This window comes from Mustela putorius, unplaced genomic scaffold (assembly GCF_011764305.1).
Source record: "Mustela putorius furo isolate JIRA1106 unplaced genomic scaffold, ASM1176430v1.1 tig00004007_pilon_pilon_pilon, whole genome shotgun sequence".
NCBI lineage: Eukaryota > Metazoa > Chordata > Mammalia > Carnivora > Mustelidae > Mustela > Mustela putorius.
The window spans coordinates 11581033-11608837 of record NW_025422145.1 but is presented as its reverse complement, the minus strand read 5'-3'; the positions used below and the strand labels follow the sequence as shown (position 1 = coordinate 11608837).

At 51.3% G+C, this 27805-nt stretch overlaps 1 protein-coding gene and 1 long non-coding RNA gene across 2 annotated transcripts in view; one reads left to right on the top strand and one right to left on the bottom strand.

Moving 5' to 3' along the window:
- The window catches only part of SEC14L5 (SEC14 like lipid binding 5), a 41359-nt gene that overhangs the window by 6420 nt on the left and 7134 nt on the right, over positions 1–27805 (top strand). Inside the window, exons 3-13 of the mRNA XM_004750439.3 lie at positions 8494–8643; positions 9007–9138; positions 11465–11593; positions 12236–12428; positions 15567–15679; positions 17702–17891; positions 20492–20580; positions 20672–20742; positions 22226–22397; positions 26251–26385; positions 27405–27539. Coding sequence (XP_004750496.1) covers positions 8494–8643; positions 9007–9138; positions 11465–11593; positions 12236–12428; positions 15567–15679; positions 17702–17891; positions 20492–20580; positions 20672–20742; positions 22226–22397; positions 26251–26385; positions 27405–27539 — 1509 coding nt within the window. The remainder of the gene's footprint in view (positions 1–8493; positions 8644–9006; positions 9139–11464; positions 11594–12235; positions 12429–15566; positions 15680–17701; positions 17892–20491; positions 20581–20671; positions 20743–22225; positions 22398–26250; positions 26386–27404; positions 27540–27805) is intronic.
- On the bottom strand, positions 20736–26664 carry LOC123389717. Its single transcript, XR_006604363.1, has 3 exons — positions 26569–26664; positions 25827–26018; positions 20736–21598 (listed from the first exon to the last, which is right to left on the bottom strand). It is a non-coding gene; the product is annotated as an uncharacterized LOC123389717 (long non-coding RNA).

Sequence of the window (27805 nt, the reverse complement as noted above, 5' to 3'; positions counted from 1 at the left end):
CAGCTGATCCTGGAAGTTTGTGGGCACAGAGTGTATTCAGAGGAGGAAAGTTTCCTCTACCCTGCTCCCCATGTGTGCAGTTGCTGGGTGGGGTGGCCCGGCTGTGTGTGTCCCCCCCGCCCAGTGCTGGGGAGGCCAGGCATTCTGATGGTGTGACCTCCCAAGGCAGAGACACAGTCCTGGTGGCTGGGGCAGAGGGACATCCAAATCCGATTCAGTGCAAAGAAGGAATAGAATAGGAACAAGAAATATCTATGCTCCACTAACAGCCCCCCATGCTCCAGCCTCCACCCCAGGAAACTGAAAAGCAGGCAGAAGTGGTCCCTGGGACTGATTCACTGGCCAAGAGTGGCGGTTGCATGGCTTTCATGACCACAGACGGGAACTACTCAGGCATTTATTACCTGTGTGGTGGGCACCTATAAGGATTCAGCTCCGTGCAGGCGGAGGGTAAACAGCCACACATGGGCGCAGTTGACCCACTGGGCCTGCCACAGTGCCCTGGCAGGTGCAGACAGAGCCCGCCCATGGGGAGATGGGGGTCCTCTACTGCTCTACCTGTCCTTCAGGTAGATCTATGTCAACGGTTCCAACTTCCTGCCTTCTTTCCCCCACACCTGCTCCTCCTTCGCTCCCAGCCTCCTTTCCTTCCTTCCTTCCTTCCTTCCTTCCTGCAGCAAATACTGGCCGGGCGTCTGGAGCACCCCAGGTGTTGTACCAGGGCACTGGGGAATCCAGTGGTGAAGGAAACAGACATAGAGACAGAGATGTTGACTGACAACAAACACACAGACATGGTATTCTACTCCAAATAACAGTCAACATTCCCGGCAGGGCTATAAACCGCCTAGGAGATGGCTTACTCCCCGCCACCCCCCAAAAAAAATTATGGTAAAATATACATAATGCGAAACTTCCCATTTTAACCATTTTTAGGAGTACAGTTCCATTCAGCATGAAGCACATTCTCAGTGCGGTGCAGCCGTTACCACCATCCATCCCCAGAACTCTTTCGTCTTCCCAAACTGACATTCTGCCCCCATGAAACACCAGCTCCCCATCCCTCCTGCCCCTCCCAGCCCCTGGGGTCCACCCTTCTACTCTCTGCCAACGAATCTGACTATTCCAGGGACCTCATACAAGCGGAACCGTGGAGCATGTGTCCTTTCGCATCGGGGTTCTTTTACTGAGGGTGACGTTTTTGAGGCTCAGCTGTGTTCTAGCAGGAGTCCGTGCTGCCTTCCTTTATACGGCTGAGTCATATTCCACTATACGGACGGGCCACCTTTCGTTTATCCATGCATCTGTCCGAGGACACTTGGGATGTTTCTACCGTTTGGTTACTGTGCCTGATTCTGTACAAATATCTGTTCAAGTCCCTGTCGGTTTCCTGTCGTCCATTTAAAAAAGTCTACAACGTCGTGTCTGGCACTGTGCTGGGGACCTTAACCGTATTATCTGCCTTTAATCTTTACCCTAGTCCTTATGAAGGAGGTGTCACTATCATTCTCGTTATCTTCTCTCTCTCTGTGTGTCTCTCTCTCTCTTTTTTTTTTCCTTGAGGGAACTGTGTCTCAGAGAGGTTAAGTCAAGGTCACCCCGCTGACAAATGGCAGAGGTAGCATCTAAACCCCGTGCTTTGCTTCTGCCCAACCCCCCCACACCCAAGCCTTGCCCCTTCGCCATGTCCCGGTGCCCTGGCTGCGGGATTCTTCTGCCCCTTTGTCCCCATCTTTTGTGTCTTCTGAGCTGGCTTTGACCAAAATAGCATCAGGTTGTCCAGCTACAGGACCCTCTGGGCATACCTGTTCTTATAGATTGTATACAGCAGTCAAGAGGCTCCAGTGGTGTGTTGGCCTGGTTCTACCAGGCCTGCTACCCTTCATCAGCTGGGGTGACACTGCTGCCGTCACCAGTCATCACTGACTGATGTCTCATCTCCCAAGCTCTAGCTATGCAACTTGTCCAAAGTTGGGGTGGGGGGGGGTCTAAACGGTAGAAGATGCTTCAACCATGAAAAGGAATGAGGCACTGATACCTGCCACAATGTGGATGAACCTTGAAAACATGATACCGAAAGAAACCAGACGCAAAAGGCCACATACTATGACTATTCCACTCCCAAGGAATGTCTAGAAAAGGCAAATATGCAGAGATGGACAGTGGGTTAGTGGTTGCCTAGGGCTGGGGTGGGGGTGCTAGGGGTTGACTGTAATGGGTAGGGAATTTCTTTTCAAGGTGTTGACATGTTCTGGAATTAGGTGGTGTTGATGGATGCACAACTTTGTGCTAAAACCCACTGAACTGAACACTTTAAAACGGTGCATTTTAGGGGCACCTGGGTGGCTCAATCGGTTAGGCATGTGCCTTTGGCTTAGATTATGATTCCATGACCCTGGGATTGAGTCCGGCATCAGGCTCCCTGTTTAGCAGGGAAGCCTGCTTCTCCCTCTGCTGCTCCCCCTGCTTGTGCCCTCTCGCTCTCTCACTCACATAAATAAATAAAATCTTTTTTAAAAGGGTGCATTTTATGGTATGAGAATTCTATCTTGGTTTTACAAAAAGTTGGGGGAGCTGAGAGGATTGATCCTCATCAGTCCTGGGGCCTCCCAGGCTTGCAGGAGGCATTTGGGGGGTCATTGAGGAAGGCTCCTGAGGAGCGTGACGGGAGGCGTGTGCCTTGTGTGCCGTCACACAGTGCTCAGTGCCCTGAATCCAGCCTGCAGAATGGAAAGGGAAGGCAAAGTACGGGGCCAGAGTACGTCAGTGCAGTTTGGATCTTCTTTTCACACTCTTGGTGGAAGGTTTGGGGTAAGAAGCTTCCAGCTTTTTTTGAATTTGCATGAGGAAGGGCAGGAAGGAAGGAGGGATGGATGGGGGGGGGGGAGGAGGCGGCAGCTGTCAAGTGATTAGCAGAAATAGCTTTTCTGTACTTTATAGAATCTCACTCTTTTTTAAAATTTAAATTTATTTAACAAATGCTTATGTAGCACGAACCATGTGCCAGGCACTGTTCTCAGCACTTTACAAAAACGGACTCCTCGATCCCCCCCACACACACATCCCACAACTCAGCAAGGTAGCCACTTTCCTTATTCTCCTTTTAACAATGAGTACACTGAGGAACGGAGAGTTCCATGCCTCGTTCAAGGCCACACAGCTGGTAAGAAGCAGAGCAGAGATTTGGACCCAAGCCCCAGAGTCCATGCCCTTAATGGGTATGGAATGCTGTCACTCACTCATTCACCATGGAAATGCCCACTGGATGTTGGGCCATTGTGCCATTTTGACAAGCTCCAGAGATTTGGTGGGAGGGGGAAAAACTCACTGCCAGGGGCCGATGACTTCTTGTCAGCAGCTGTGACGCACAGATGAAGGGAAAGGGTACAACCAGGTGCTCAGTGGGAGTGAATCACTCCACTTTACAGATGAAGGGAGACAAGGGGACATGCCTGTGCTCAAGGTTACGCAGCTGAGGGTAGGCCGGTCTGGCTAGGAGTCCAGCTGCCCATCTCCACATGCTAAGTGTGTCACTGTGGATTTTTACAGGATGGAGGCCCATGGGAGGCAGTCAGCGGAAGTTTCCACTGGTCTCTGCCTACCCCAGCTGCAGCCCTGCATGGGCGGGATCTGGGCCTTGGACCAGCTTGCTTTCTGAGTGAGGAGGCTTGGGTGTCCCTTTCTAGCCACCCGGCAGAAGGGCTGTAACCGAATCCTTCTGCTACCTTGTGTTCCTTGGGGGGGTGGGGGTGGGGGGAGAGCAGACCATGAGCTTGTTCAGCACAGGGAAGCTCGGGCGTGATTTGTGGGGACAGGAGCCCATGGGGAGGATCCTGTGGACTGCTCCGTCCTGTAAGACCCTGCGATTTGCCAAAGGCAAAGGTGCCCCTGACTCACAGGTTTTAGGCCAGCAGGACTCAGCATTTCCAAACTCTTGACACTTAGGATACAGTCAAAGTCCTCTGACAGATGGGGCAGGGTGGTTCAGGGCTGGGGTCTGGGTCAGAAGGGCCTGTGCTCCAGCTCCACAACTTACTGACTGTGTGACGCCTTCCAGAGCCTCAACTTGCTTATCTGTAAAATGGGGAAATACTAGTTTCCCTCTTGGAGCACTGTCCAAAGAAACAATGCAGTTGGCATCCCATAAATGTCAGTAGCAACAGTGCCTGATCCTGGGCCTCACAACTTGGGGACTCTCCAACAGGAGGTATAGCGCTGGGAGGGACCCCTGCCTTCCAGCTGGGACCTAGCTTTTTTTTTTTTTTTTTTAAGATTATTTATTTATTTATTTGACAGAGAGAGATGACAAGCAGGCAGAGAGGCAGGCAGAGAGAGAGGAGGAAGCAGGCTCCCTGCTGAGCAGAGAGCCCGATGCGGGGCTCCATCCCAGGACCCTGGGATCATGACCTGAGCCAAACAGAGCGGCTTAACCCACTGAACCACCCAGGCACCCCTGGGACCTAGCTTTGACTGCTCCCCGCCCTAATGCCTGGCTTTGCCCCATCATTGCTACTTGAGAAAGGTAGCACCTTCCCTTTTAGGGTCAGGGAAAGCTGGGCCCAAGCAGCCTCTGCTGCTGAGCAGTCCTCCACCCTCCACCGTTATCTGGCGGCTCCAGATGGAGCTCTTCTAACTAGGGGTTTATTACAACAGGAAGTCAGCCCCGGTTGGATTCTCAGGCTCCATGGTCCGTTGTTGCCCTCCTGGGACACCTTTCTTGGGGCTTTTTGGGTCATCGACAAGTTTAAATTATTTTTTCTTTGCTTGTGGACATTTACTAGTCCTACTGTGTGCCAAGAACTGAGACAGACATGCATGAGGTTAGGGCTGTGGAAAAGCACGTAGCCCAGGCCTCTGGCACACCATGTGCGGGCTAGGATATGGCTAAAGGGTGTGATAAATGGTATCAAGGAAAGGAATAGGCTAAAAGGACAGAATAGGGAAGAGGCAGCCTTGTAGGGGAGAAGGTAGGGGAAGATGTCCCAGGAGAGGGACCAGCACAGATGAATTCCTGAAGCCAGAGCATCTCCTTAGCCCCTGACCCAAGTCTGTTAACCCTCTGGAAGACCCAGTTACTCAGGCCTCCTTCCTCCTTCACTGTCAAGTAAACTGATTAGTGACCCAAGGAAAGAGAACAGCTCGTGCAAAAGTCCTGTGGTGGGAACAGATGGTACGTGCATTAGTGTCCTGGGGCTGACATTTAAAAGTACAGCAAATTGGGTGGCTTAAACAGAAATTTGTACCTCACTGTGTCAAGCCTAGAAGGATGAAATCAAGGTTTTGGCAGGATCAGTCCCTTCTGAGGGCTTGAGGGAGAATTTATTCCATGCCTTTCTACTAGCTTCTGGTGTTGCTGGTGATCTTTGGCATTCCTTGCCTTGTAGAGGAATCACCCAGACCTGTGCCTTCATCGTCACATAGCGTTTTTCCTGTATGACTGTGACCAAATTTCCCCTTTATATAAGGACACAACAGCTGTATTGGATTAGGGGTCTTCCCAGCCTCACCCTCCCCAAGTATGAACTCTTCTTCTTCTTCTTTTTTTTTTTTTTTTTAAAGATTTTATTTATTTATTTGACAGAGATCACAAGTAGGGAGAGAGAGGAGGAAGCAGGCTCCCTGCTGAGCAGAGAGCCCCGATGCGGGGCTCGATCCCAGGACCCTGGGATCATGACCTGAGCCGAAGGCAGAGGCCACCCAGGTGCCCCAGTATGACCTCTTCTTGACTAATTTCATTTACAAGGATCTATTTCCAGATAAGGTCACATTCAGAGAAACTAGGTAGGACACATGAATTCTGTTGGTGTTGGGGGAGACGGGGATTGGCACACAACTAAACCCATAAAAATGTGTTCTAGAAACAGCAAGCCTGGCGTGGCTGGAGCAGAGTGAAGGTGGCTGGCGGCAGAGATGGCCTGGGGGCCTGGTGGGCTGCAGTGTGGAGTGTGGGACATGTTCTGGGCATCTAGGCCTGCTCTGAGTATGTCATTTCATCTGGGGAGCAGGAGAGACTGTAGAATAATTCGAGGGAGTGCAGAAACTCGGGGGCAGTGTGGCCATGGGCGAGAAGGAGCTGATGGACTGAGGGTAGAGAAGGGGGAAATCGTCACTGCTCAGCCCTGGGTTTAACGCCTGGCTGTTTCCCAGCTGCCCAGAAGAACAAAGCCTTCCTGAGGGAATGGGGACTGTGCCACGCTGGGATTCAAATCCAGGTTTACCAGTTTTCACTGTGTGACCTTGGGTAAGTTACTTAGCCTCTCTGCATTTCAATTCTTTCATTTGTCAAATGGGGACGCCATCCCATTTCACAGATGAGGAAACAGAGACTCACAAGGCCACTCATTGAGAAAGTAGCGGAGACATGAACTGAGCCTGTTGATTCTGAAACATGCACCCCTTTCTCTCTGTCTGCTTTCAGAAAATGTCAGCATCCCTCCTCCTATCACGGAGGTGAGCCCAAGCCGGTCCCTCTGGCTCCCTCCAGCCTTTAGTGAGAAGGGGATTACTCAGATAAGGCTGCTAGGGAACTGTCTGCAGTTCTTGCAAACCCGTGTTCTGTTGTCGTTTGAGCCTTGTTGCCTGGAGAATGAAAATTCTGATTGCGTTCAATGAGCCAGGCTCTGCATTAAGTAGCCAACCTGGTTTCACACTCTGGGAGGCAAACTTGGTATGTACCCACTTTCTGGATGGTGAATGAGGCTTAGAGGAGGAAAGCACTTGCCTCTGTTGGGAGGAGGTGGAGCTGGGCCTCATACCCCCTTGGCTGGCCACCATCACGGGATCCACCCACTCTGCGGTGCAGTTCTGTCCTCAGTGGGCAAATACCAGCTCGAGGTGCCCTCTCCGCTGGGGAACAAGGGCTCCTTATTCCAACCCTGCCGTGTCTGCTCTGTCTGTACAAGGCAACCAGGCTCAACATATGGCAGGAAGACACACTGGGCTGGCCTTGTGGGGCCTGGGGTGACATCAAGGGCAACGGGCGCCGTTCCATTTCTTCTTGCCCCTCCCCCGCTCTGCCCTTCGGAGCTGGGAGGAGCCCTGAGGGATGGGGGAGGAGGTGCTGTCCTCAGATGCCGGCACTATTTTTGGAGCTGCTTTGATCCCGATTGCCTGGCACGTGGGCTGTGACAGGCGCTTGGAGCCGACCCCACTTGGATACAGTCAGCCATGGATGCGGGCTTACCCCACAGTGGCTCTTGCCCTGGCATTTCCGGAACTGGGCACAGACTCCCATCCTCCAGTCTGGATGCCTTTTATTTCTTTGACTTCCCTAACTGCCAGGGCTGAAACCTCCAGGACAATGTCCAGCAGACTTTGCCAGAGGGGACATCCTTGGCTTGCTCCTCATCTCAGAGGGGAAAGTATTCCGTCTTTTAGCAAATAGTATGATTTATCAGGTTGGGGACTTTCCCTTCTAGTTTTCGTTTGTTTCAGTGCTTTTGTTGTGAAGAGGTGTTGGATTCTATCAAGAGTTTTTTTTTTTTTTTCCCTGAAAGATGCCTTCTTTTAAAATGCCCCAGGCAACCCACGCTTCCTTCTGAGGATGAAATCTTAAATGCAGAGCCAAGGAGTGATTTGTTAAATCATTGTTTGTGCACTTGTGTGTTAGTCTGTGAAACAGGTATTAAAATGATGTTTTGTTGGTCAGACAGCAGTGGTCACTGCTCTTAGGCCAGGAATTCAAGTTTCTGCTCTTGTTTTGTTTTGTTTTTTAATTTTTTTTATCTTCCAAATTTTAAAAAATTTTTTATAAACATATATGTATTTTTATCCCCAGGGGTACAGGTCTGTGAATCACCAGGTTTACACACTTCACAGCACTCACCATAGCACATACCCTCCCCAATGTCCATAGCCCCACCCTCCTCTCCCATTTTTTTAAGTTTTTATCTTTTTTTTTTTTTTTTAATAAGCTCATCTGCCAGGTAAGCAGGTTTTTTTTTTTTTTTTTTTTTTTAAGATTTTCTTTATCTATTTGACAGACAGAGATCACAAGTAGGCAGAGAGGCAGGCAGAGAGAGAGAGAGAGGGAAGCAGGCTCCCTGCTGAGCAGAGAGCCGGATGTGGGGCTTGATCCGATCACCCTGGGATCATGACCTGAGCCGAAGGCAGAGGCTTTAACCCACTGAGCCACCCAGGCGCCCGTGTTATCTTTTTTTTTTTTTTTTTAAGATTTTATTTATGCGACAGAGAGAGAGACTGCGAGAGAGAACACAACCAGGGGGAGTCGGAGAGGGAGAAGCAGGCTTCCCACTGAGCAGCGAGCCCCATATGGGGCCTATCCCAGGACTCTGGGATCATGACCTGAGCTGAAAGGAAAGGCAGACGCTGCTTAAGGACGGAAGCCCCCAGGCGCCCCGCGTTTCTGCTCTAGTAAATGAGACAACAGCCCAGCAGGAGGGAGGAGGGTCGAGCTCCAGGCCTCAGCAGCCGCGCTGTGGGCCCCTCTGGGGCCACCAGCCCCCTTGGCGCTCACTCCCGCTCTGCCTCCAGGCCTATGAGAAGCGCTTCCCCACCTGCCCGCAGATCCCCGTCTTCCTGGGCAGCGAGGTCCTGCGCGAGTCCCGCAGCCCCGATGGGGCGATCCACGTGGTGGAGCGGAGCTGCCGGCTGCGCGTGGAGGCCCCACGGCTGCTGCGGAAGGTGAGCGGGGGAGGAAGGGTCCCAGGGGCTGGGGGAGGAAGGGTCCCAGGGGCTGGGGGAGGGGCGCAGAGGAGAGTTCTGGGATGGGGGACCTGGGGGCGGGTTCAGGTGGTGGACCGAGTTTGTGGGAGTGTAGGTGCCAGTACAGGGCGTCCTGGGGCAGTAGGGTCTGGGTTGAGGTAGGACCTCAAGGACCTAGGAAGGACCAAGGCCTAGGGGCTGACTGATGGGCTGGGAACTAGGGCTGGTGGGTAGGCGCCGGGGGTCTGAGGGTCTGGGGGTGGAGGGCCAGCTGGTGGGGCGAGGCCAGGTCTCCACGAATCTCCATGTCCTGCAGGCGCTGTCATTGCTCTTCCCTTGCAGATTGCCGGCGTTGAGCACGTGGTCTTCGTGCAGAGAAACGTGTTGAACTGGAGGGAGAGGACGCTCCTCATCGAAGCCCACAACGAGACCTTCGCCAGCCGCGTCGTGGTCAATGAGAACTGCAGCTACACAGTGAGCCTGTGTCCCGCCCCTCCCCCTTGCACCAGCTCAGCACACCCCCTCCTCTGCCCAGGGGCCTGTCCTTTACAAGACGCCAGGCTCCCGTCTGCAATTCAGATGCACAGCTGATGCTTGGTTGTTTGTTTAAGTAGTGGCAAGTATTGCTTGGGACACTTAACAAAATATTATTCATTGTTTATCTGAAATTCAAATGTGGCATCCTGTATATTGCTGGCGAAACCTGGCAACCTGCCTCCCCCTTCCTCTTTTTTTTTTTTTTTTTTAAAGATTTTATTTATTTAGTTGACAGAGAGAGAGAGATCACAAGCAGGCAGAGAGGCAGGCAGAGAGAGAGGGGGAAGCAGGCTCCCCACTGAGCAGAGAGCCCAGGACACCCCCCCCCCCAGATGTTGACCCCAGCCAAGGCAGAGGCTTAATCCACCGTGGCACCCAGGTGCCAACCCCCCTTCCTCTTCTCTCTCTCCTTTCCTTCCTCCAAGAAATGCACCCTCATTTACTGTTTCTCCATCTGTTTTTAAGTGGGGTTAATGCACCTACCACATGGATTGTGTTGAGGATTAAAGGAAATAAATTATCCAAACCCCTTAGAAGAGTACCTGGCACATACCAAGCCCCGTAGGTGTGTTATCTTGTAATATAATTACGGGTCGTTCGTATTATTCTTCAGTACACACTGACTGGGTGCCTACTATGCGCCAGGGCACCTGGTGGTGGACTAGTCCGCTTGACCGTTGGGCTCACGAAAACTCCCATTCCAATGGGAGACAGACAAGGGAAAAAGTCAACATATACTTACAACGTTGTCACAAGTGCTAAGAAGGGATCCAGGAGGCAGGATGAGGGAACGGAAGGGGAGAGGCACTCTCTTATGTCCCAGTGTCCCTTGGGCCTCTCTGAGGAGGAAACTGAGAGCTGACAGATGAGAGGGCTGGGAACAGAGTTCTGGGGCAGGAATAGCATATGTGAAGAGCCTGGAGTGGTTGAGTAAAGTCTGGGGATAGGGGCCTCCAGAGGGTGGAGGGAGGGAGGAGTCTGGGGGCGTTTGCTGGGATGCAGCCCAGCTCTGCCACTTTCTTGCTGAATGATGTTGGGCAAGTTGGTTTCCCCGCCCCCCTAGGCTGCCCCTGAGGTTTCTGCCAGGGAAACCTGCCTTATCTGGTGCTGGCAGGAACAAATGAGATTTTGTAGGTAAAGCCCCCTTAGCCTCTGCTAGATTCCAAATGGTGGTTTTCATGATGATAAGTCCAACATCGTAACTATAGTGCATTAGAGGTGTTTCGGGGGGAGCCTCCTCCGTAGAAGGGCACTGCCTTGTTCATCAGACTGGTCCCCAGCGCTTGACGTGGTGCCTTGTAGACAGGAGGTATCCAGTAAATGCCCGTTGCTTTTTCCTTCCACATTTTCAAATCCTCTTGGGGCCCCCTGGAAACTGGGCCCAGGGTGTTCAGATGCTTACCTGTAGGAAAGTGTGGGTGGCAGTTTTTTATGAATCGTTTTTAGTACGTTCTTTCTCAGAGTGAGTTCGGCTCACAGCTGAATCAGCATCACCAAGGCTGCTTGGGAAATGCAGGTTTCCAGGCCCTGCCCTGGACCCATTCAGCCCAGACAGCTGCATGTTTAGCAGACTCCCTGCTCATGTTTCTGCCCACGGAAGTCTCACAAGTACTAAGCCTGGGCCTGCGCAGTCGCTGTGTCAACAAAGTTTGCATATATATATATATATATTCTTTAAATAATACATATATATATAACACATACTTTAAAATACATACCTAAAATATATACTAATTATGTTTAACTTGCTTTATATAATTAAATATTAAATATATTACTCATTTAAATATATCATTCTGTAACAGATTTTTTTAAAAATTTTTTTAAAGATTTTATTTATTTAACAGACGGAGATCACAAGTAGGCAGAGAAGCAGGCAGAGAGATAGGAGGAAGCAGGCTCCCTGCTGAGCGGAGAGCCCGATATACCTACCGGCTTGATCCCAGGACCCTGGGATCATGACCTGAGCCGAAGGCAGAGGCTTTAACCCACTGAGCCACCCAGGTGCCCCTCTGTAACAGATTTTAAGGGAGAGGCATGCACATACCAGACCCACTTTCTCCCATCCCTTATGAGAAGGCTCTTTGTTCTTTAACACTTTGCATTGTTCTCTGAGAGAGGCTGCTGCCCCTCCCCCTGCCCTAGGCGCTCTACCCCCCCAGGTGCTATCTGCTATATGCTCTGGCTGGGCCCACAACACCAAGGGGGCGGGGCGTGGTATCCCCACCCTGGGACCTTATCATCACCCCTGCCTGGCTTTCAGGTCCACCCTGAGAATGAAGAGTGGACTTGCTTTGAGCAGTCGGCCTCGCTTGACATCCGGTCCTTCTTTGGCTTCGAAAGTGCCCTGGAGAAGATCGCCATGAAGCAGTACACAGCCAACGTCAAGAGGGTAAGAGGCGGGCTCCTGGGTCGTCACAAGGAGGAAGGTACAGAGACCTCAGAGCCAGCCATCCTGGTTCAAAACCAGCTCTGCCACCCGACAACCCAAGTAACATCGGGCAAGATAGATCCTTAACTTCCTTGGCCTCAGTCTTCTCATCCATAGAATGGGTATCCTAATAATGCCCGTAACACACAAATAATGAATGGAAACCACCCGGCCGGGAATGGAGGCACCATAATCATTATCCTGAAGCTCCGTGATGTTTGGGGCTTGTGCAGTGAACTCTGGACAGAGGAAGGGCTTTCTCTGGTGCTTTGCACAGTTGATTGCTGCGTAAAGATCTCAGACCTATCCCTAAGGAGTTGGGTAATGAAACAGATGAAATTCATTTTAACGGTATATTTTATCCAACGTATTATCCAGAGAAAACTTATTAATGAACTTTCTTATGTTTTTTTGTTCCACACTAACTCTTGGATTTCCAGTTTGTATTTGACACTCGCGGCACATCTCTATTCGGACCGGCCACATTGCAACTGCTCGATAGCCACGCGTCAGGGTCGGGACTGCAGCCAGAGGGGGTAACACCCAGGCTGACGGGCTCACCTGCCCTGGTGCTCATGTGCCTCTGATCTCTCTGGCTTCCAGGGGAAGGAGGTGATTGAGCATTACCTGAACGAGCTCATCTCGCAGGGCACCTCTCACATTCCCCGCTGGACGCCTGCCCCCGTCCGAGAGGAGGACGCCCGCTCTCAGGCTGGCCCGAGGGATGCTGGCTCCCTGCAGGCTGACAGGCCCGGCAGCACCCCAGGCCCTGCTCCTGAGACGGTTCTTACTGAGGGTAGGTCCCTACGGCGGATGTCAGCTGGCCAGGTTTCTGCCTTTGGCCCCCCCCCCCCCCCCTGCCAGCCACCCAGTCCCCGGAAACCTGCTTAGGGTTTGCTCACTCTTTGGGAGGAGAACTGCTGCGGGTCCCCTTGGGAACGGGTCTGGGACCTGGAATGAGTCAGCTTCCTCCCTTTCCCGAAGCTTCACCCTCTCTCCCTTTCCGGCGCAAGAGCCAGAACTGGTTTATTTCTAAATCAGGAATTGACCTGATCTGGTGCCTCAGGGCTGCCCTTTTTTCCTTTTGTTGTTGTTGTTGTTTTTTACTATTTTTAATTATATGAGTAAGGCATGATGATGGTAGGGAAAAAACCTCACATTTCTTGGAAGATGTAAATTAGGAAGTAAGACTCCTTTCTTCTCCCTTGAGGCCATAATAGTTTTGTGCTCATAATTCCTGAAACTATCTAGGCATTTTTACGTACATAATATGTATACACACACGCATACATAGGCAAGCAGATGTGTTTAACTTATATGTTGAATGAGTGAGAGCATGCACATTCTACTGGATGTTTTGCTTATTTTCAATTCCTGATGTTGCTTGAACAGTTTTCTGGATCATTGTTTCTGTCTCAGCACCTTGCAGTATTTTACGGTGTAGTTGGGTCCTACCATAACTTAACTTATTAATAAACATGTATTGATTATTTATTATTTTTAGTTAATTTAGCTTATCTTCTATTAATGGATATTTAGGTTTCTGGTTTTTAATTTTTTTCCACTTAAAAATATGAATAATATATCTTTCTACTTAAGGTTGTTTTTATATTTATATGAGTGTATAGGTAGCAGTAGGCTCCCTGCTGAGTAAGGAACCCAATGTGGGACCCCCATCCCAGGATCCTGGAATCATGACCTGAGCCGAAGGCAGATGCTTAACGACTGAGCCCCCCAGGCATCCCATAGCATAAACTTTTTTAAGTTGAATTGTTGCGTCAAAGGTTATATGTGACAAAATTTTGGCTGATTTACCAATTAGGCCTACAAAGACATTGTACTAATCAATGCTCCCCGCAAAAGGGTAGAGCTATGTCTATTCCTGACCTCACTCCAGTTCCCCATGAGACTGTGCCTGGGTGGCTCTGTTGGTTAAGTGTCTGCCTTCCACTCGGGTCATGATCCCGGGGTCCTGGGTTCGAGACCTAAGTTGGGCTCCCTGCTCAGTGAGGGAGTCTGCTTCTTCCTCTCCCTCTGCTTCTCCCTCCGTCTCTGCCTCTCCTTCTGTTTCTCCCTCTGACTCTCCACCCCTCCCCGCTCATGTACTCTCTCTCTAATAAATAATTACAATCTTTAAAAAAGTATGAACTGAGAGCAAACAGCAATCACTGGTAGACGAGTGGGGCCAAATATTATTTTCTTGTTCTTAGTGACTCTGTATTGCTTTTTTGTGAATCTCTGTTCTTGTACTTTTTAATTTTCCTATTTGCCCATTGATTTCTTACTGCTTTGTAAGAGCTCTTTGTACTGAAGGCAATTAGCCCTTTGTCATATTTTAAACTTATGTTGACATGGGAACTGTTCACAATATAATGTTAAAATTTAAAAAAAAATCCCTAGGACTCAAAATTACACATACTTCATGAATTCAGTTTTAACCATATGCATTTGTGCTCACGAAGATTCGGTCTTTCCTTGGGGGCCACTGAACCCTAGGGCTTGGCTTTCTTTGACATATGCCATGTAACCAATAATATATCTGGGGCAGTGTTTAAGCAGAACAAAATTCATTCACTCAACATTTACTCTGTACCAATTGTATATGCACTAGCTGGCTACTGGGGTATATGCACTTCTAAAATATTTTAAAAATTAAATTTTTGCCCCTTCTTGTGCACATTGTCTGGTGGTCATGCCCTGTGCCCACCTCATTTTGCACCAGACTTTTCCTCCCTTGTCCATCTGTGCTGTCCGGCAGCAGGGCTGGTGTTCAGGATGGCTGGCGAGAGGCAGAGTCAAGCCCCTTCCACCCAGCCCTGAATCACTGGGCCTTTGTGCTCAGGAGAAAGGGGCCTTCACAGCTGCCCAGAGGCCGGAAGGATGCTGGTAGCTCCTGCCTCCCTTGTGCTTTCTCCCTCATCCTCTCCAAGCCCCTTTCTCATCTCCAGCCTCTCTGAGGCTCCCCCACCCCACACCACCAGCATCTCTCCTGCTTCTGTTTACCCAGATGCCTTTTGACCTCCAGCCTGGACTGTTTTTATTTTAGAGGGAACCATTGGGTCCTGCTGCTGCTTGTGCACACATCCCACTTGTTTTCTTATTGCGCACACAGAGAACGGGCTGTGCCCGTGGGGGCTGATCTTGTGGACCGCCTACCCGCTGCTGAGATGCTCGCATGCTAATGTCCGTGCCAGCATCTGCCGCCCCAGCAGTTAGGAGTGGGCACCAGCACCTCAGGTTGGAGCCCAGCCTCTAAATGCCTGAACATGCTGACCCCAAACAGCCCAATCACGCAACTGGACAGGACTGAACACTGGGAATGATCTATGCAACTCCTGGGCTGTATTTTGGGGTCAGGGCTCTGTCTATGAAAAGCCTCAAACCCACAAGGGGGCCGGGAGGTGGGAAGGCAGAAGGAACTGTACCTACGGACCATCTCTTTTATGATGGAGCACTACATGCTTTTGTTGCTACTCAACCTCTCTTGACCTCAGTTTTGTCTTCTGTGAAGTGGGGACAGTAGTGCCCCTGCCTCACAGGGGTGCTGGGAGAGCTCCCTGAGATGACGCATGTCTGGAAAAAATGAGCACATCTTGTTAATAATCTTCAGCAGGCAGGACAGCTCCGGGTGTGTGTGTGTGTGTGTGTGTGTGTGTGTGTGTGAATTATCTGGATTTCCAAGGGTCAAAGGACAGACACATCACCTGCCACAGTGAGAGCCAGGCTGGCCCCACCATGAGTTTTTATAACCATCTTGGAAATGGGTTGGCAAGACCAGAGGATGTGGACCCCCCCATGGCTGTTCTTTGGTGAAAGGGCCACTGTACCCGATGCTTCTGATCTGAGGTGGCCAGTGAGGCGAGGGTTCCAGAAAGAGTAGACAACGTGGAGAAGATTGCCCTCTGGTCCTGAACTCCCCCATCTTCTCCCACAGGGGACAAGCTGGATGCAGACTACATTCAAAGGTACCTGGGCCATCTCACACCCGTGCAGGAGAGCTGCCTGATCCGGCTTCGGCACTGGCTGCAGGAGACCCACAAAGGCAAGGTGGGTGCAGAGCTGGGATCTACCAGAGCCCGTTCAATGATAGCTACTGACTTCAGGCCCTGGTGGCAGAAGGGTCGGGTAAACAGGCTGATGTCATTAGCAATCCTGGAAACTTCTATTTTACCTTCCTTCTTTTTTTTTCTAATTTAAATTCAACTTAACGTATACTGTATTATTAGTTTCAGAGGTAGAATTCAGTGATTCATCAGTTGCATACGACCTCCACTGCTCATTATTTCAGGCCCCCTCCTTAAATGCCCATTTCCCAGTTATCCCCCCCCCACCTCCCCTATTTAGCCTCCTTTTTATTATGTATTGTCTCATCTATGCAAAACTCATATGCTGTGTGTACCGCTGATCACAGCCTTTCTCATCCTCTGCACTGTTGACATTTGAGGCTGGACAGTTCTATATGGGCTGGACAGTTCTTTAGGGGGGATGTCTTGTACACTGCTGAGTGCTGGCCGCACCGGAAGGTAACAGGAGCTCTTCTCCCCCAGCTGCGACCCCAGACTCTAAGCCCTATCCCATGAATGTCCATCATGCTTGTAGGTCCCAAGCATGGACTTGACCTTCAGCTCTGCTGAATAAGAACGTCCAGCTTGCCCTTCCTTCCTCTCCCCTCCCCAGGCTCGGCAGGGCAGACGAGGGAGACAGAGGGGCAGACAAGGGAGTTTAACTTTCATGTTGGGCTGTGCTTTAACCTATCTGCCCGTTTTCTCATCTGTAAAGGCAGATAATGCTGGCAGATGCCATCTGGACTGAATGACAAGGGACAAGGCATGTTAAGTGCCCAGAGTTGTGTCTGGCTCAGGATCAAAACTCAGGCAAGGGGAGCTTTCAGTGGGGCTGGCTTTCCCTTGCCTGTTGATATTTGCCCAAGGAAAGGAAGGAGAGCTGGCAGGGTCTTCACTTGTCCCCTCGGCCTCTCAGTTAGACTCTGGGTTCTGTGTGGTAGGAATGCGCCTTGGGTCAAGGCAAACAACAAGGAGAGGAGTATTTATTGGCCCATAGAACTGTTGAACGGGCTGTATTAATTTTCTAGGGCTGCTGAAAGAAAATGCCACAAACGGAGGGGCTTGAAACAACAGAAACGTATTTTTCACAGTTCTGAAGGCCAGGAGTCTGAAACCCAGGCACGGGCAGGATTGATTCCTTCTGAAGGCTCCGCGGGAGGATCTGGGCCGTGCCTCCTCCCTCCTGGCTTCTGGCGGCTGCTGCCGGTCCTCAGCTTGTAGACGTGGCGCTGCCGTCTCTGTCTCCATCATCGTCCTGTGGCCTTCCTCCCACTGTGTGTCCTGTGTCTATGTCCCAACTCCCTTCCTGGAGTGGGGCCTGCCTATGCCAGTGCGACCTCATTTTAACTAATTATATCAGTATAGACTCGTTCCCAAATAACGTCCTATTCTGAGGTTTTGGGTGGATATGAATTTTGAAGGGACATCACTCAGCCTCGCCCTGGGGGCCATGCAACCTGTCTCAAGCATGTCCCGAACCAGGGCTCACAAGCCATCGGGACGGCTGAGCTCTTGTATCTTGTATCTGTATCTTGTATCTTGTATCTGTTTGCTTCTGTTTCATCCCCATCGGACTTCCTTCCCTGTTGAGCTTGGAGCTGTGGCTGCCCGTGGCTTGTAGACTCACCTTTTGCCACTGCAGAGAAAGGGGTTCACGACCCATTCTTCTGATTTAAGTTGTCTACGTGCCCTGATTGGGCTCTGCCACCCCTGAGGCCCTGGGAGTGGCGTGCTGATTGACAACACCAGCTAAAACCAGGATTGGTGCTGGGAAGTGGGGAAGCAAAGCAGCTCCCCCAAAGAAAAGAGGTATGTGGAGAAGGAGGAAGGCCAGGCAGCCAAAACTCGCAGATTTTCCCTATAGCTCACCCCTAGACTGTGTCATGGTTAAGTGTATGGTCCTCTCCCCAGCTATGTATTTTGCAGAGGAGACCGGAGATGCACTCTCTATAATTTTGTCCATGGGTTAGGGAATACCATTCTACGCGCTTTCTCCTTCTCTCAGATTCCCAAAGATGAGCATATCCTCCGGTTCCTGCGGGCCCGTGACTTCCACCTGGACAAGGCCCGGGAGATGCTGTGCCAGTCCTTGAGCTGGAGAAAGCAGCACCAGGTGGATCTCCTCCTCCAGACGTGGCAACCGCCTGCCCTCCTGGAGGAATTCTATGCAGGGGGCTGGCACTACCAGGACATAGGTGCGTCCCTAATGCAAAGCGTCGTACAACTTTGGTCACTGTCAAAGGTGCTTTAAAGGTCGCGTTTCAGGTTGGCCTCTTATTATTTTTCCTTTTGACTCTTCTGGGTATCTGGAGATGCCCTTGGGGTTCACCCAGCCATGAGGAAAGTAGGGCCGGGCATTTGGGGCTCGAAGCACTATTTCTTACTCAGGGGCAGCCTTAGCCCACCTTGCTTTTTTTTTTTTTTTAAGATTTTATTTATTTATTTGACAGAAAGATCACAAGTAGGCAGAGAGGCAGGCAGAGAGAGAGAGGAGGAAGCAGAGAGCCCCATGCGGGGCTTGATCCCAGGGTCCTGGGATCATGACCTGAGCCGAAGGCAGAGGCTTTAACCCACTGAGCCACCCAGGTGCCCCGCCCCTTGCTTTTGATCTTTGGGACACCCACACGTGATGACTGCATGGGTTTGCATGAGTGCCCAGAGCTGCCAAAGCAAATTACCCCAGGCCGGGTGGCTTAAGGCCATAGAGATGTATGTTCTTTTTTTTTTTTTTTTTTTTTTTAAGATTTTATTTATTTATTTGGCAGACAGAGATCACAATTTAGGCAGAGATCCAGGCAGAGAGAGAGAGAGAGAGAGGAGGAAGCAGGCTCCCTGCTGAGCAGAGAGCCCGATGTGGGGCTCGATCCCAGGACCCTGGGATCATGACCTGAGCCGAAGGCAGAGGCTTTAACCCACTGAGCCACCCAGGCGCCCCGAGATGTATGTTCTCATAGTTCTGGAGGCAGAAGCCCAAACTCAAGGTGTGAGCAGGGCCATGCTCCCTGCAGTGTCTCCAGGGGAGAGTCTCTCCCTGCCTCCTCCCGCTCCTGGGGGCTCTCGGCGTTCCTTGGCTTGTGGTCATGTCACCCCAGTCTCTGCCTGTCTTCACATGTCTGCCCTCTGGCTGTCTCTCTGTGTCCTCTCCTCCTCTTATAAAGCCCACAGGTCACTGGATTTAGGGGCCACACGGATCTAGCAGGATTTCCTCTGGAGGTCCTTCACTAATTTTATCCACAGTCTATTTCCAAATAAGGTCACATTCAGAGGTTCTGGGCACCTGTGAATATTGGGGGGACCCTGTTCAACCCACTACAAATAACCTCCCTCAGTTTCTCAGCAAGCTGCCCTTGATGCCTGTGCCCATTATTCTTTTCAATGCCCTTTCAGTAAAAACTCACATCTATCGATTAGGGTGAGTGCTTGGTTCTCCTGAGGAACCGGTTGGAGCACTTTATTTTAATACGCAGTCGTTCCTTATTATTCATGGGTTCCATATTGGCAAATTTGCCTACTCATGCAAATTTATTTGTAACCCCCAAATCAATACTCAGGTGCTTCTGTGGTCAATTAGGACCACGCGCAGAGTGGCAAAAAATCAGCTGTCCGACCCGAGTGTCCCCAGGATGTCCTTCGGCCTTTTTGTTTCAGCTCTCATACTGTTAACAAGAGTCCTTTTTAAAGTCCACTTTGTACTAGCTTTTTTTTTCTTTTGGCAATTTTGTGCCTTGTGTGTGTGTGTGTGTGTGTGTGTGTGTGTGATTTTTGCTGTTTAAAGGCAAAGTGCAAAAGTGCTGGCCAGTGTTCCCGAGCACAAGAAGGCTGTGATATGCCTCACAGAGAAAATGTGTGTGTTAGGTAAGCTTCTTCTTCTTTTTTTTTTTTTTTGAAGATTTTATTTATTTATTTGACAGAGAATGAGAGATCACAAGTAGGCCGAGAGGCAGGCAGTTAGAGAGGAAGGGAAGCAGGCTCCCTGCTGAGCAGAGAGCTTGAGGCGGGGCTCTATCCTAGGACCCTGGGATCATGACCTGAGCTGTACCCATGTGCTGCTAGAAAAGCTTCTTAAGTCTTGAGTGTTGTGCCTCTGGCCGTGAGTTCACAATGTGGATGAATCAATAATTTATACCCAATAAGGTGTCCTTAATGAGCACGGCCTCTGAGGCTAGAGCTCCTGAATTCAATAAATTCAGGACAAGGTTATGTATCGATCAGTTAACAAAAATGTAATGTCTCAAGGCTCACAGGGACTTTCCCCCATATTATTCCTCAAAGCGATGCTTCGTTGTTCCCTAACTCTGTGTTCAAGGTGACATTAGGAAAGAAACATCACTACCATGAATAACAAGAATCGACTGTATTTGTACACACTTCCTTATTTTTCTTACTCGCTTTGGTTGACAGAAAGCTGAGAGCCAACATTATCCCCTCTCTCCATATTCCTTCCTAACACGGTTCATCTCTTCTTTTTTAGAAAGCTGTAAAGTAAACGGTTAATTTTAGGAGAGGTTTGCAGAAAAGTTGCTGAGGTCATACAGAAAGGTACCCCGTGCCCCTCACCCGGTTTCCTGTGTGATGCAAATCTCTTTGACCCTTGGACACTTTGCCTCTCTGGCCATAACTGGTGTTAGCCCCTCTTGGAGGCAGGCAGAACATCTGCGAATAAAGGGACAGGAGGGGCCAGGTTGAGCCACAGCCTGGCATCGCCTCCTCCAAGGAGAAGTTTGGGTCTTGCCCTCTCCCTACCAGCCCTGAAATAATGTCCCTTCTCTTTGCTTGGCCTCCCTCGCCTACAAAGATGGCCGCCCCCTCTACATCCTGCGCCTGGGCCACATGGACACCAAAGGCTTGATGAAGGCCGTGGGGGAGGAGACCCTGCTGAAACACGTGAGTCGAGGTCCCCACTTCCCGGATCCCAGGGCTGCCCATGGGCGGAGCAGCCACCAAAACGTTTGCCAACCCGTTCTCTACTTTCTAGGTTCTTTCTGTCAACGAGGAGGGACAGAAGAGATGTGAAGGGAACACAAAGCAGTTTGGCCGTCCCATCAGGCAAGAACCCCAGCCAGGAGCCAGTTCCCCCAAAATAGTAAAAACAGCCAAGGTTCATGGGGCATAGACGCTGGGCCAGGAATCCTGCTGGGTACTTCACAGAAATGTCCTCTCTTCATTCTCACAACGATCCTATGAGGCAGGACTGTTACTGTCCCTGCTCTTTATGGAGGGGGAAACTGAGGCTCAGAGGGGCGATGCTCATCCAAGGTTGTTGTGAAATGGGTAAGTGGCAGAGCCAAGATTGGAACCTGTTCCCGTCTGCTTTGGGCTCAAAGACATGATCCCCTGTGCCCCATCACCCCTTGGATCTTGCTTTGTGAGGCCAGCTCTGCTCCCCCACCAAGTGCCACCTTGACTGTCTCCCAGGAAGGGGGACTCGCAGGTGTCACAGCACATCCAGGAACCACCGTCCCTCTCTGACTTCCCCCAACTCAGTTTACCACCTGAGTACTTACAGTGGCAGCGAACCTTTCTGAACAATAGCTTGCACATCTGTAATGTGGGAATCATATCACGAGTCCCAGGGTTTCTTTACGCATCATCAAAAACAATGACCGTCGAGGGGTAACACTCACTCTTCAGCATGTGTTCTCCGTAGTACTTGATTCACGTTGTCCTTCTTACAGTCCGGGGCGTGGGGAGGGGCAGGCTGCACCTGCTGTTGTGGCTTTTTATCCTGATGTAGCCCAATCTTTGGGAAAATTAAGTTCCTTTGTTGTCTGGAGATTTCCCAAGGGGACATACATTGGTTGGGGTGAGAAATCCATCAGTCAGGGTCCTGCTCAGACGTGGAATTCACCTGAGGTGGCTCAGATGACAGGATATCATGAGGGACTCCTTGCAGTGGTGTGGGCTGGATGAAGGGAACAAAGGCAGGATGGAGAGGCTCCTGGGGACTAGCCGCTGTGGTAAAACAGTCATTTCCCTAATGAATTAGTACTAGTGCAGTGGAGGCACAGAGAGGTCAAGGAACCTGGCCAAGGCCACACAGCAGGTGGCAGAGCTGGCATCCGAATCCAGGCCATCTGGCTCTGGAGTGTGTGTTCTTAGCAGTCAGCACAATTGGTAGCAGTAACTGGCTTTTATCAAGTGCTGCTCTGGCCTGTCCCTGCGGAGCGCTTTACACATACTATCTCACTTAATCCTAACCACTGCTCGAGATGGGGACCCTTAGTGTCACTGCCACTGTCTTCATGAGGAAGTTGGCCATGTCACACAGCTCTCAGGGGCGGAGGTGACACTGGAATTCAGGTGTCTAGCCTCAGAGGCCAGGCACTGAACTTCTCACCGCATGGCCTCCCCAGCTGAGGGTCAGGGGTGGTAGCCTCCACAAGACTGTCCTGCCCCTCCACTCCCAACCCTGCCTTCCTGAGTCTCTCCATCCCTTCCTGTCTGCCAGCCCCCGAGACTTCCTGAGGGGGTCAGGAGCCCTGGGAGGTGGTAAGAGCAAGCTGGAATGAGTGGCCTGTCTCTGTTGCAGCTCCTGGACCTGCCTGGTGGACCTGGAGGGTCTCAACATGCGTCACCTGTGGCGGCCGGGGGTCAAGGCCCTGCTGCGGATGATTGAGGTGGTGGAGGACAATTACCCCGAGACCCTGGGCCGGCTGCTCATCGTGCGAGCCCCTCGCGTCTTCCCGGTGCTCTGGACGCTGGTGAGAGCAGGCGCCGGGCCCGGCCTCTGCTGGGCAGAGATGGCTGAGATGGGGGGGGGGGTTCCCTCTGCCTGCTTGTTCCTTGTCATTTCTCCTAAGTCACAGCTTTATTGAAGTAGAACTCATGAACCATAAGGTTCACTCTTTCCAAGTGCCGAATTCAGTGGTTTTTAGTAGATTTCACAGAGCTGTGCAACCATCCCACCAGAACATTATCAGCACCCCAAAAGGAAGCCCCGTAACCATTAGCAGCCCCACTGCTCCCCGCTCCCCAGCTCCCTGCAGCCGTGAGGCTGCTTTCTATCTCCATGGATTTGCCTGTTCTCGGTCTGTCCCATAAGTGGGATCATACAATACGAGGTCTTTTGCAACTGATTACTCTCACTGAGCGTCTCATTGAGCGTGCTAATCACCCATTCATCCGTGCTGTAGCTCAGATCAGTCCTTCAGTCCTTTTTATGTCTGAATATGACTCTGCCATATGGGTGGACCAGGATTTATGTATCTGTTGTCCTGCTTGTGGACACTGGAGTCGCACTCAGGAGAGTACAGTGTCCCTGGGGCTCCTGTGAGTTGGCTCCAAGGAGTGTTGGTATTCTGTGCTGTATGGATTTTATTTTATTTTTAAAATATTTATTTATTGCTGTAGGGATTTTTTTTAAAAGATTTTATTTATTTATTTGACACAGAGAGAGGGATCACAAGCAGACAGAGAGGCAGGTAGAGAGAGAGGAGGAAGCAGGCTTCCTGCTGAGCGGAGAGCCCGACGCGGGGCTCGATCCCAGGACCCTGAGATCACGACCTGAGCTGAAGGCAGAGGTTTAACCCACTGAGCCACCCAGGTGCCCCTGCTGAAGGGATTTTAAAACATTTTATCCAAGATCCACAGTAAGAAATATACATTATGTTAAAGCCCAACACACACACACACACACACACACACACACACACACACACACACATGAAACAGATCTGCAAGTGATGGTTTTATCCTCTTCACTCTTCTCTTCCATTCCATTAAAGATAGGCTAGTCACGGGGCACCTGGGTGTCTCAGTGGGTTAAAGCCTCTGCCTTTGGCTCAGGTCATGATCCCAGGATTGTGGGATTGAGCCCCGCATCAGGCTCTCTGTCCGGCAGGGAGCCTGCTTCCTCCCCTTTCTATGCCTCCCCCTCTGCCTACTGTGATCTCTCTCTGTCAAATAAATAAACAAAATCTTAAAAAAAAAAATAGGCTAGTCACAATGCGCTGATTCCATCTCACGACCATGAGCAGGTTGTCACTGGCACTTGGAAACCCTGGGGTCTTGCTGCTGATCCACAGGCCCCCTCCGAGGATTCAGCGTCCCGGAAAACCAGAGAACCTCTACTACAAATTGAGGTTCAATCAGACAGACTTTTGAGAGTTAAGTGGATTCAGTGCTTCATTAAGCACCTACTATGTGCCAGACACGTTCCAGGCCTTGGGGATTCAGAGTAAACAAGCCAACCTCTGTGTCTCCCCACCACTGTCACTGGGTGGGGAGAGATAAAACAGATAACCCCGCACGAACGCTTCATGGTTCCCTGTGACAAGTCCTTTGTCACAAGAACCCTGTGCGTGAGGATAGCCAGGGTTCTTGGGAGGCTAAGTCAGGCAGCGGGTGATGCAGGGAGGTAATTTAGATTGGAGAACTGAGGAAGGTCCCTCAGAGGAGGTGACTTGTGGCTGAGACCCTTGGAAGGAGCAAGAGTCATGCAGGGAAGCGTGGGGAGGAAGGACGGGCCAGGCAACCCACACAGCACGGGCCAAGGCCTGGAGGCAGGATTGTGCTTGATGCTTTTGAGAACCTGAAAACCCAGTCAGGAGTGTTGGAGCAAAAAGAAAAAGGGCTGGTGGCCCTGGCAGAGGCTGGGAATATGCTCAGAGACCAGTGCCTGCCAAGTCCAGGCTGTGGTGAAGGTGGGCTTTGTCCCGGGGCACTAGGGAGCCATGGAGTATTGTCAACAGGAAGGGATGTGAGCAGACTTCTGGGGCAGAACATTCTCTGGCTCCTGTGGCTACTTCAAGGCTCTGCTGGGGCTGGGCCAGGAAGCAGGGGCTGTGGGAGGGACGGGCAGGACCTGCTCCTAAAGCTTTTTATCTTGAAATATCCTGATCTTTGTGAAGATGAAGTTCCCTTGCTGTTTGGAGACCTCTAAGAAGATGGATACTGGGTGGTGGTGGGAGCCATTGAGGGTTCTGGCCAGAAGTGGGATTCACCCCAGTGGCTTAGTGGGGACGTGACATGAAAGAACTCCTTGCAGAGGTGTGGGCAGGATGGAGAGGCCTTTGGAGCTAGCCCCTGCAGTGAGCCCTGACCGCCCCCGGGGGCTGGACGGACAAGCAGAGGGGATGACAATGTTACCGAACCCCACGAGAGCTGGAACAGAGTGGGGGTGGGGGTGTCTGGGGCACTGAGGTGGGCGGGAGTGGGGGAAGAAGTACCTTGGCCTCTTTCTCTGTTCCTACCCCCCATCTCCTGCGGCTGCGCCCCAGCCCTGCCCAGTGGCCACACCAGACGGAAAGGCAATGGCGTGGAGCCAAGTTGTCGAGGCCCGCAGGGGACCGCTTCCCAGGATGGAGGCTGAAGGACAGTGAGCACACACAGGTGGCATTCCCAGTTCCCTGTCGGTCTTCCACCTGTGCCCCTCCTTGCTGGATTGGCCCGTGCCTCGACAGTATCAAGTCCTTCCTTCCTGCCGCAGCTACAGATCTCGTCACGTACCACGCCGGCACTGGGTGGGGGGGTGCCGTGAGAAACAACCGAATGAGTTCAGTGTAGAAATACTTTCTATCTGGGGTCGATGAAACGGCATCAGCCATACAGTGCAGTATTACTCAGCCATAAAAAGAAATGAGGCGGGACCCGGGCTCCAATGTGGATGAACCAGGGAACCAGGACGCTGAGTGAGAGAAGCCAGACACGAAAGGCCACGTGTCCTGCGCTTCCATTTCTACGAAGGGTCCAGAACCCGCAAATCCATAGAGAGAGAAAGCAGATCAGTGGTTGCCAGGGGTTGGGCAAGGGGCAAGGCGAGGGACTGCTGATGTGTATCAATGTGTAAAAGAAATGGGGTTTCCTTTTGGGGTATTGAGAAGTCTTGGAATTACAGGAAAGTGGTAGTTATACAATATAGTGGATGAACTAAAAGCAATTGAACTGTTCGCTTTAAAATGGTTAATTCCAGGGGCGCCTGGGTGGCTCAGTGGGTTAAAGCCTCTGCCTCCGGCTCAGGTCATGATCCCAGGGTCCTGGGATCGAGCCCCACATCAGGCTCTCTGCTTAGCAGGGAGCCTGCTTCCTCCTCTCTTTCTGCCTGCCTCTCTGCCTACTTGTGATCTCTGTCCATCAAATAAATAATAAATAAAATCTTTTAAAAAAAAAAAAAAAGGTTAATTCTGGGGTACCTGGCTGGCTCAGACAGAAGAGCATGTGACGTTGGAGCTCCTGGTTGGCTTAGTTGTTGAGCGTCTGACTTTGGCCTGGGTCATGATCTTGGGGTCCTGAGATCGAGCCGGGTGTCGGGCTCCCTGCTCACTGGGGAGTCTTCTCCTCCCTCTGCCCTGCCCCTGGGTTGTGCACGTGTACTCTTGCTCTCTCTGTCTCAAATAAATAAATAACATCTTAAAAAAAAAAAAAAGGAACAGAAGAGCATGTGATGCTTGATCCCAGGGTCATGAATTCAAGTCCCACACTGGGTGGATTGCTTAAATAAATTAAAACTTAAAAAACCAGTAAAATAAAGTGGTTAATTCTTTGTGATGTGTTACATCTCCACGTAACAAACAAACAAACACCCCTTTCCATCTTGTCTCCTCTCCCCCACTTCAGATCAGCCCCTTCATCAATGAGAATACCAGGCAGAAGTTTCTCATCTACAGCGGCAGCAATTACCAGGGCCCTGGAGGCCTCGTGGACTACCTGGATAAAGAAGTGATCCCCGACTTCCTCGGGGGAGAGTGTGTGGTGAGTGTGGCCGCAGGCCGTGGGTTGGGGCTGCAGAGGTCCACCGAGGCTGGAGTGGGGCCCCACCCTTGTGAGTGTGGGTGCAGACACCCGGAGAGGTCACACTTTCTCTTTTTGGGGGCAGGCCTTGTTTTCAAAGCTGCCCCCAAGAGAGGTGAGTCTTCTCCCAAGGAGGGGCCTTACCTTGGTTTTTTCAAACATAGTGATCCCGATGGAAGTTTCTGGAAGTGCGGAGACCAGGCCAGTCAAAGGTTTATCTTGGTATTCCCCATTCAGTATGTTGCTAGGCAGCAATCAGAGTTTACCTGCTGACTTTGCGCCCTCTGCTGCCGGGAGAGGGGACTCCCAGCCCAGTGGTCTGGCCCCGCGGAGCTGGTGTACCCGAAGGGATTTATTCCCAATCCACAGCTCCACGGAGTGGGAAGATCGGCCAACTGCTTTAAGGGGAGGCAGCCACAGACTCCTTCTACTGCCTGCCTCTGGGGGTGAGGTGACACAGAAAGGGGAGACCCTGGGTCAGGACAGTCTTACCTCATCTGGCTATGGGAAGGCAGGCCCCTCTTCCATCTCTAACAGAATACCAGACTCCAAGTTTACCTGATTTTTGAGTTTAAGAAAGGCATTTCCTAGGAATTCTGCCAAGCTTGCCCATTTTTTCCACTTGTTGAGATATGTATGCATAACTTATGTTTAGCAAATGGGCCTGTAAGTCCAGCATGGTAATAAGAGACATGAGCCCAGCGAGGGGATTGATAAACATGGGTTTGTGCCCAGGCTCAGCCACATTCTGCTGTGTGATCTTGGGCCAGTGGCCTGTCCTCTCTGAGCTTCCATTTTCCCCCTCTGTGAATGGGGAGAATAATAGCTCCTACTGCATTGTGGTTCCTGGAGAGTAAATGAGGTCATGGAGCCTGGTTCCCTACTCACTAAAGGATCTCTGTGACAAGTGCAATTTCAGGGGTCACAGAGCACCCTTCTTTGAGTCAGCCAGGCCTGCCACCTTTGTCTTTGTCTCCCAGTGCAATGTCCCTGAAGGAGGGCTGGTCCCCAAGTCCCTCTATCTGATGGAGGAGGAGCAGGAGCACACGGACCAGCTGCGGCAGTGGAGAGAGACCTATCAGTCGGCCAGCGTGCTCCGAGGGGCCCCCCATGAGGTGCCGGGACCTGGCCTGGGAGGGCACGCTGGGCTGGGGTGTTGTCTTAGGTCAGGGTCCCCTGAAGCAGAGCCTGAGGCCAGGGTTCTTGTGCCAGCGATGTGTTCAGGATGAGTTCTCAGCAGAAACCTGTAAGGAGAGGTGGGGCAGGGTGGGCGTGGGCGCGGATGTAAGGACAGGGACGGTGCCCCCGAGTCTCGCCCAGCCTGACCCGAGGGGAGCCCTGGGCTGTGCAGAGCACGACAGATAGACAGACCTTTTGTACT